The 10,076-nt window shown below is 38.8% G+C and overlaps 1 protein-coding gene across 5 annotated transcripts in view; it reads left to right on the forward strand.

Moving 5' to 3' along the window:
* Positions 1-7,647, forward strand: part of TMEM200A (transmembrane protein 200A) — a 52,844-nt gene extending 45,197 nt beyond the window's left edge. For 4 of the 5 annotated variants that reach the window (XM_032101720.1, XM_032101718.1, XM_032101717.1 and 1 more), the window contains one exon: positions 4,470-7,647. In XM_032101720.1, coding sequence (XP_031957611.1) covers positions 4,486-5,961 — 1,476 coding nt within the window. In that variant the 5' untranslated portion in view covers positions 4,470-4,485 and the 3' untranslated portion in view covers positions 5,962-7,647. Of the gene's footprint in view, positions 1-6; positions 2,580-4,469 lie in introns of those variants that run through there. The other variant, XM_032101716.1, reaches the window with a different exon arrangement.
* The last annotated feature ends 2,429 nt before the right edge of the window (positions 7,648-10,076 follow it).

The raw sequence follows: 10,076 nt of genomic DNA on the forward strand, positions 1-10,076 counted from the left end.
AGCAGGCTCCTGTCAGGACCTATGGTCCTTTGGAGAGAGGAGCCCATGCTGGAGTTTTGCTGACAAAGATTTGTGACCCCTTGGTGGTCCCATGGTGGAGCAGTCTGTACCTGAAGGAATGCATCCTTTGGGAAGGACCATACGGTGGAACAGAGTGAGAGTGCAAGGAGTCCTCCCCCTGAGGAGGAAGCAGCAGAGATGACACATGTTGAAGTGACTGCAACCCCGTGACTGCAACCCCCATCCCCTGTCCCCCTGCACTGCTGCGGGGAGGAGGTGGAGTATTCAGGGAGGGAAGCTGAGCCCAAGAAGGGAGAAGTGTGAGAGGGGAGGTGTTTTTAAGATTTTGTTTTATTTTTGATCATCCTGCACAGATTTGATTGGTAATAAACTAATTTTCTCAAGCTGTTTTGCCCATGATGGCCATGGGTGAGTGAACTGTCCTGATCTCAATCCACAGGCCTTTTGTTATATTTTCTCTCCCCCATCCAGTTCAGGAGGGCAGTGACAGAGCACCTCTGCGGAGGACCTGGTGTCCCCACCACATTTATGCAGCTCTTTCCCTTTGTCTCCATTTCTCTGTCCTTGCTGCATGGCTCGTTACCAGTAGTTTCTGCTTAAGGGTCCATCCTTTCTTGATACTAAAGGGGCACGTAGCTACCTCTTGCTCTGTCTGTTGCTGGATTTTTTTTTAAAGCATCTCCAGACGCAGAGGACTGTGTTTAGCCTGTGCCCTGGATGAAAGGCCAAGGTAAATCTTGCTAGTGGTCATTGAAGAGGTTACAAGTGAATTGTCAAGAGCCTGAATCATTCTCTGTGCAAATAATGCCAAGAGAGTGAGAGTGATCAGGAGCTGCTTCACAGGATCTCTGCCGAGATGGGCTTTCCGTGGATGATCTTTGAGTGGCTGACAGCGCTAGTGTCAGAGCTGCTCTGTAACAACAGCATAAAGCAAAAGTTAAGATCAATGTAGAGGTAAATGTGGGCCACTGCTTCTTTCAGGACTAAACCCCTAAGGTGTCCAGGCCTTTGGACCCTATGTTCTCACTGAAGATAAAACAAAACTGAGCAGTGATGAAGTTAGAGAGCTGCTCAACACTTTGTTCTTCAAAAGGACCTTGGCAGCTCTGGTGCTTTTGTATCAGCGAGATGGTTATGTTTTATAAAATGAATTACGGGCATGTCCCTTTCTTTTTGTTCTGTATTCCACATCCATTTTACCAATACTTGTTTCCTTGAAGAGCCAACATGTATCATTCACAGTACCACCAAAGAGATGCTGTCTGAGCTCTTAGCATAATCTTCATTTACCTCTGAGTAAAAGTCTTCTAAGTCTTTGCTTGTTTAGAACCTTGAATTCAGACTTCAGGATAAAACTAAAAATATTCACTGTACTAAGTTAAATAAGAGAAGCAGTGTTTAATGAGCAGCACTCATATGGTATGTCACAAAACTAAACAGATTTGCAGAATAAATCATATATATTTACAATGTCTATTGTAAATAGAATATTTTTCTAAAATATGATTTTCATCTTAATATGCACTTCATTGTAGCTGGTTTTGGTAAAGCTGTCAGCATGAAGTGAAACCATCTCATACCATTATGTATTTTAACACTTGATTTTTTTAGATGCAGAAGAGATCAAAATTGGCTTATTACAAATTATTATTTATAAGCCTGATTGTGATTTTTTCCATGAAAGAAAGTATAATAATATTGATATGAACTCAAGAAATATGAAAATTTCTATGTACAAAATATGCTTGTATCTTGGCAGCCAGACTTTTTCTCCCCTGAGCCCCATCTCTGATGCAGGTTAAATGAACAGAGGAACATGTTCCCCTGAAATCATAGTACCATAGAATGGTTTGGAAGCCAGCTGTGTGCTTTGAGAGATCTTGCTTTCTCTCTCACTTTTAGAAATCTCAATTTCTGTCCTTCAAGTAATGAAATTGAGATATGGTTCCCCAATTTCTGCAAAATTTGCAAATGAGAACTTTCTACAGAAGCATACCCCAAGATGTAATTCTTAAGCATGTTTTTACTTGCTCTAATTTTCAGTTACAGGGGAGCTCTTGCTAGAGGTATGTTTAAAATATTTAGCAAGTTGGTGTAAGCTTATTCTGTTCACCCTTTGGTGCAACTCAGGTAGCTGTGATAAGCCCAGAACAGTACACAAAATAACAAATCCTGCCAACAGGCACAGTGTGAATTTAGCACTTAACTGCTGTACCTGTGCGCTTCCTTGGTAGCCTTGAGAAGGAACAGAGTGGGTTCATGTGTGCCTGTAAAATACCACATGAATATGGAAACTCTTTGTTCGCCACAAAGGTCTGGCAATTGTAAAAGATTAATGGAACAAACTAGATTATAGCTAAGTGATTTTTCATTTCAGTAAAGATGTGCCATAATTGTCTTAATTTATTTCATAGAGAAAACTAATTTCATTTAATTGAGTCATGAAAAAATGCAACATCTTTTATAATGACTCAGTCCTGTTTATTTCTGTCCACAGATATTCAAAACATTGTTTTACGGAATAATGAACTTTTGTTTTGGCAGAAGCCCGTAAACATGTAAGCACATGAGAAAGTTTGAAAGACTATCAGTGTCAAATAACTTTCTTTGGAGTATTTTAAAATTGTTATCTTAGAAAAAGAGTATTTTTAAGAAGCATTCAAGACATTAATTTCCACTGAAGTATGGAAATTGTCCAGGTAGCATCAAAAAGGGAAATGAATTGCAAAGCCTGAGAATTCCCAGAGAGATTATGAACATGAAACCTGAGAGTACAAGTGAAATTTCTGAAATTTTTGGAATAATGTCATGAATTTCTCTTGCAAAAATTCAGAAAATGCAGTATACTTAGCAGCCTAGACCTTTTCAAGTCTTTCCTTTGTAAAGGAAAGGTTTCTCAGAAAGAGAGGAAGCCCTCTGTCCTTTAACAGTGAGGGTGCAAGGAGGGAGTTCAGGTTGTTAGTCTTTCTGTCTGTCATCTGAATTGCTGTTTCCAATTTCCTTCCAGTTGGCCACCTATCTCAAATTCCATATTAATTGCATAATCAAGTTCATATGGGGTGGGATGGGCTGATTGCTGTTTGTAGATGTGCTTACGTGACACCTGCTTGCAGTGTTGGAAATCTGTGATAGTGTGGTATCATAACAGAGTCTGTCTGTTTCTCCTAATACAAGAGATCTAATAGTTTTTTTCCCATGACTGCACTGCTAAAATTTCAAACAAAATGACAAGTTTGAGAGATCTGATGAAAATCATTGCCTGTAAATTGCAAGCAGTCACCAATTTGCTGTACCTCCGCTTTTCAGCACCTCACTTTGTTCACCCAGTCCCACTTCAGTTTTGCTTCTTAAACCGCCCCCAGACTTGACACAGAGCCTTTTCCTCTGCAACAGGCTGTCAGCCTTTCTTTATCTCTGAGCATAATAACACTATTAAAGAGGACATAATTTTTTCATAACTAGCTTATAGTATCCTAATTTTACTCTATAATATCATCTCTCATTAATTCTAATACTAATTGATTAAGCTCAGAAACTATTTTTGAATCAAAGATGCCTTGTAAAATAGAATTATCCTGAACTGTGTTGTTCTATTTGTTACTTTTGCTCATAAAAAACTATCAAATATGACTTTCTCTTTTAAACCCATGCTGGTTAATGTTTCTCATGTAATAGGCAACCAGGTACCAAAGTAAGTCTAAAATGAAATAAAATTTCCTCATAAAGCTAAGAAATTTTGAAATTATCAATTTGAATTTTATTAAAATTTCTTGTCTGATAAAACTTAACAGAGGTTTTTCACCTGTAGTCCAAGAGGAGCAAACAAGGGAGGAAAAATAGAAATGTGAAGATCAGCTGTATTAGGGAAGGCAAAAATTATTCTCTAGCTGAGACTCAGGAAATCTGAATAGACTTAGTAAAAGCTTATTTAAATGCTGTAATAAATATGTATAAATATATGCTGAAATCTATCAGGAAAGATCTCTTAAAGGTGAAATGTAGAATGAACTGTATTCACAGTCATTGTGTGTCAGAAGTTTTAAAAAGAACTAGTAGCTAAAGTGCTAAAATTATCAACAAGGTATTATTGATTTTACTGCAGACCAGTCCAGACAAATTATCTGTTAAGACTTCTGAATATTTTATCTTTAGTCCTGATATATCACCACTAAGAGCACTAGCTTTACTTTCTGTGTCACTGATGGAAGCTTTATTATCTATATTTACAGTGAAAAAGGACTTCTGGAAAATTATTTTTTTTAGGATACCATGTGAATCTCAAAACTGCTACTTTGTCACAACTGGAACTATAGTAGTAGCTTTTTTATAGTCATAGGAGCGTTTCAGTTATCAAGAAATACCTACATATTAACAAAATGCTACTTATGTTTGTAGGGACAACCTTTGCTTGCCTCAACATTTCTGCTTTTTCTTCTTTTTTTTTCCAGGGCACAACATAGAACTATGATAGCAACCGGAGGAGTCATAACAGGACTGGCTGCCTTAAAAAGGCAAGACTCTGCCAGATCTCAGCAACATGTAAATCTTGCCGGAGCACCAGTTCCTGAGGAGAAGAAACCAGTGAGACGCCGGCCCAGGACAGATGTAGTAATTGTCAGGGGCAAAATCCGTCTCTATTCTCCATCGGGATTCTTTCTTGTTTTAGGAGTGCTTATCGCATTCTTTGGAATTGCAATGGCCATCCTTGGATACTGGCCCCAGAAGGAACAGCTGTTAGGATCTGAAGGTAATCCATCTCTAAATGGAACCCGGACTCTGCGAAGCCAAGGAAGCATTTTACTTCGCTTCTTTGAACAGCATGTGCACTCGGATAAGATGAAAATGCTGGGCCCTTTCACTATGGGCATTGGAATCTTCATTTTTATTTGTGCGAATGCCATTCTGCATGAAAACCGTGACAAGGAAACAAAAATAATACACATGAGAGACATATACTCCACTGTAATAGACATCCACACCCTGAGGATCAGGGAACAAAAGCAGCTGAGTGGTGCCTTCACTGGCTTGTTGGGGGAAGGAGAACTCCGGCACGGCGGGAGCTCCTGTGCGTCACGGCTGGCTGCGAACACGGTTGCGCCTTTCTCTGGCTTCAAGAGTAATCTTAGAATGGATAGTTCTGCTGAAGAAGATGAGATTACCCTAAATGAAGATAGGACCACTAGTAGCCTCTTGCCACCTCTGCTGGCTGAGCAGTCTGGTTCAGTCTTTGGACTTTACCCTCACCCCAGCAAGGCTTCAGATGACAAAAACACTAACTCTATAAAGTGTGAAACAAAATCCATTGTATCTTCTTCCATTAGTGCTTTCACACTGCCAGTAATTAAACTGAATAACTGTGTTATTGATGAACCCAGTGTAGACAACATAACTGAGGACTCAGAGATCACCAGGAGTCAGTCTAGAAATCTGTCAATGGATTCTCTGGCCATTCCTCTAACTGATACCAATGAATCCTACAGACCGGCTGGTTCCATGCTGCCACGACACAATTCTTTTGTGGACACTCCATCGGATCCGTTCAAATCTTCTATGACTGTCGGACCAAGCACAGGAAAGCTTTTATCTCCTGGTGCTGCCAGGAAACAGTTTGGTTCCAACACATCTTTGCATCTTCTGTCTTCACATTCTAAGTCCCTGGACTTGGACAGGGGTCCGTCTACACTCACTGTCCAAGCTGAACAAAGGAAACATCCCAGCTGGCCCAGACTGGATCGGAGCAACAGTAAAGGCTATATGAAACTAGAAAACAAGGAGGACCCGATGGATAGGTTACTTGTGCCACAAGCAGCAGTCAAGAAAGACTTTACTAATAAGGAAAAGCTTCTCATGATATCAAGATCTCATAATAATTTGAGTTTTGAACATGATGAGTTTTTGAGTAACAACCTGAAGCGAGGAACTTCTGAAACAAGATTTTGATATTTAAATTGCAATTTAGAAGATGTCATATGGTATTTTTTAAAAAAGCATTTTGACGAGTGTTTCCTTTTCAATGAGACTGTACAAGCCTGTTCTTAACCAAATGCTTAATAGCCCATTAAAATTGGCTTGTGCAAACAGAGATCTTCATCTTTGTAATACCAAGAGTTTCTTATCTTAGTAACATACAGCTGCAATACTGTACATTACCATTGCTTGGACAGTTTTGTTACGACTGATTCCAATTATTCCCAAGTCATTACCTCTTTTGTTCTATATAAGCATGTTACTTTTCACCAGTTCTACTCCAGGAGAGTGCATTAGGAAAAAAGCTGAATTTACCTGTATGTTCTCTTGATTTAAAGACTGCGAGAGACTGAAAGTAGCAGTCTTGTAGTCTAGAATGGGAAGTGAGAAGGAGCATGTACTGGAATTGTCAAATCCAGGCCTTTATTCCTAGGTGTTGTCTTTCACATGCAGTACATCTCAGCAACTGCAGTCTTGCCATTGTCATTGTGAGAACCTTGTTTACATACTGGGGTGGGTGGATAGAAAAGAGTGGATATAATTAAAACCATTTTTGTGAGTTCATTGTAATTGATCAAGCTGAATACCAGTGTTGTGAATTATTAACTATGCTTTGTACAATCATCTTTCTACATCCATTGTAATTTAATCCTGTAATTCTGGAAAAGCATATATAAAGTAAGAAATCTGAATTTTTTTCTGGGATTAATTCTGTAAATCAGTTTAGATTGGCAGCAGTTTTAAAATCAAAATAGAAGGATTCAATTAAAATCATAGGAAGCTGAGGAATGCCAACAGGATTTTAGAAACATGGTGTATAATAAGATGATATTTTAACTTGCATCTGAAGACAATAATGGAAAATTAATATACCGCCTCTCATTACAATAACAAGATGCTGAATAGCTAGATCTCTATGTTCAAAATACTGATACAAAGCATACAATTCAATATGTATACTAACATAGTATGAAAGCCTAAATTTTGGTTTATATATTTCACATAATTACTGGTGTGATGGTTCACTGAAGGCATAGCTGTGTCAATTTGCATTACAAGGTTTTGCAAAAGGAATTGACATTTAAAACAGTGTTTTCCTCAGCAAAGCAAGCTTCACAGTTGACAGTTGTAGGCTATTTCTAAAGAAAAGGAGAATTGGAATGTGCATGTTAGAAGGTTTTCATGTATTCCATTAAGCCGCTTAGGCCATGATCCTGCCATGACAGCCACGCTAGAGAATGTCACTTCAAGCTGCAAGGCTCACCCAACAGGATGTTGGTCTTAATTGGTCGGATTTGATATATTCTCTTACCCTAAATACTCAGGAATTATTTTTAATGGCTTTTCCCAAAAAGAATCAAGCTTGTTAAAATGTTGTAATTTCTCAATTACTTTGATTATGAAAGATCAAGGACAAAATACCCTCTCTCTCTTTTTTTTTTTTAAATATTCAGCTCCGTATTTCAATTGCGCAATGTTTATGTATCAGGAGCATTACTTGCTCAGTGAGTTGAGGCATAGTGTTAACTGTTAGAACCTCAAGCCTATATATTGTAACAGAGTTGGCTGAATATTTTGCTATGAAGCTTTTAATAACTCTCTGGTTTGTGTTCTTAAGACATTTGCTATTTTTTGCAATAAAATGTCTCTCTACACATATCCATCGTAAGACCTGTTTTTTTCTTCTATGATCTCAAATCTTACATCTCAAAGTATAATATTGTATCATAATATTGTATACAACGTCAAGCCAGAATTATTAGTCTGCCATTAGACACTTCTTCATGCCTAATTGATTTCAGTGACATGTCTACACATGGAAAGGCTGAATGCTTTTTTGACCCATGTAATGTGAAATGAATTCAAAGTGGTTTTGATATAAGAAATTTTTATATAAAAAGAACATCCTGCTCTTTTTAGTTTGGCAGTAAGTATTATAAAAATGGAAAATGCTATTAAAGACATGAGTGATGTAAGCTTTTTATTTCCTTAATAGCTACATTAAATCACAGCTTAAATGACTTTTCACATGCTATCATATGTGGGAATGGTGGTTCCTTTGTAAGTATAGCAGGGGATGAGCTTTTAATTTTAACACAGATAGTGGGTACTGAAAATATACTCACTTGGGAAAAATTTACCGAGGGTAAAGCTATCAAAATACCACCACATAAAGAAACTTCATTGTTGACAGACCTACTGCAAAAATATTCCTGTATGAACATATAATGAAGTATTTCAATCAGATAATCACAGGACTGTTGAGGTTGAAAAGGATCTGTGGAGGTCTCTTGTCCACCCTGCTTCCTGCTCAAGCAGGGCTGTCTCACAGCCTAGACCTTGTTGCCCAGAACTAGGTCAAGATGGTTTTTGCATAACCGCAAGGAGAGAGATCTCACAACCTCCCTTTGTGATCTGTGCCAGTGCTTGGTCACCCTCAGTGTGAAAGAGGTTATCTAATGGTCAGAGGCACCCTCCTGTGCTTTACTTTGTGCTGAACATCAGACTCTTTCCAGAGCCTCGCTCCTTCTTTTTATGTGCCTCCTTTAGGTATTTATACACAATGATAAGATCCTCTTGAGCCCTCTCTAGGCAAAACAGTCCCAGCTGGTTCAGCCATTCCTCATAGGTCCCTTCATCATCTTTGTGGCCCTTCACACAACCAGTTCCAGTATGTCCATATCTTTCTTGTTCTGAGGAGCCCAGAACTGGACCCAGCACTCTAGATATGGCCCCACAAGTGCTGTGTAGAGGAGAAGGATCACCTCCCTTGAGGTTAATGGAGGACATTGCGTAGTTTCATATTCCTTAGGTAGTTCCAACTTGAGCTCAGGTTGGTAAAACTCGTAGATGTTCAAGAGACCTGAACATATACAGAAGTCAGAAACTGCAGTAGGACAAAGATGTCTGGACCCTTTGCAATCTACAGGGGTAGACTGGAACCTTACAGTGGCCAAAATGGGAGCTGTGGCAAGTAAGGAACTGATAAAGACAAGAGCATGTCTTAAATTGTATATTAAAGCTATAAAAATCACATTCAGTCTGTTTCTGATACAGTTTACAGACCTTTTTAAAATTTTATTTCAATTGGTTTGCAGCCCCTTGATGAATTTCTCAGGTACACTGCAAGGTGAAAAAAGCCAGAGCCAGGACAGTTTTGTCATCAGAAGAAACAATTGTGGTGCTTTATCCTAGAATAGGAAGTTAAACTTTGCATCTATTCAGAAGAAATGTTACAGTTTGCATACTTTGTATGTAATAACTCCAAAAATAAATAATTTAGATCATGCAAACAATGAGTTTTCTCCTTCCTCTGCCTAAGACTATTAAAAATGTACTTTCTACTTCGTTGGCAAGCTTCTTAACCACTACCAATGGATCAGACTGATGATTAGGTCTGTCCCTCCTGAGCAAGGCACATTTTTGGGGCAAGTTTAATCAGGAAATAAAGAGCAGGACTCTACAGTGATAGAGCATAAATGCTGGGTTACAATCTCTCTTCCAGAATTGCTTCTGTATTTTACATGAAATGGTTGCTGGATAAAATCCTTGAAACAGGGATTGGATTCTTGACAGGTTGATACTTTACTCCCTGGTGATCCCAGTTTACTCTCCTTGGGAGGCAGTGAACCAAACCCTTCCTTGCAGAGCAGTGCTGAGTTCAGCAGGAGGGACTGGCAAATGCTTCCAGCTACTCAATTGCACATGGCTTAATGAATGGGAAGGCATGAGTTTTCTCAGCAGCAGCAGGATTTTAGCATGATGTTACTCATCCTGATGGCTGTCCTAAGGCTGGAGCTGTGTAAAGGACAGGAAGGTGAGCTGGCACCCTCAGTATGGTTTTGAAAGAAAATGGAGTTTATGTTATTAACTGAGCGGAATTCTTGAGGCTGCCAGTTTTGGAGGCAGACATCTACAACTACCCTGCCTCTTACATTACCTAAATAATTTTTTTTTGCAACCATATCACAGTGCTTTTCTCAGACCCTAAGTTGACTTTGCTCATTCTTAAAATGAACCGTTGCTGGTCCTTTAGTTTCTGCTGAGTTAAATTTGGGAAATAGGATTAACCTGCAGCAGCAGCTTCT

Source organism: Corvus moneduloides, chromosome 3, assembly GCF_009650955.1.
Source record: "Corvus moneduloides isolate bCorMon1 chromosome 3, bCorMon1.pri, whole genome shotgun sequence".
NCBI lineage: Eukaryota > Metazoa > Chordata > Aves > Passeriformes > Corvidae > Corvus > Corvus moneduloides.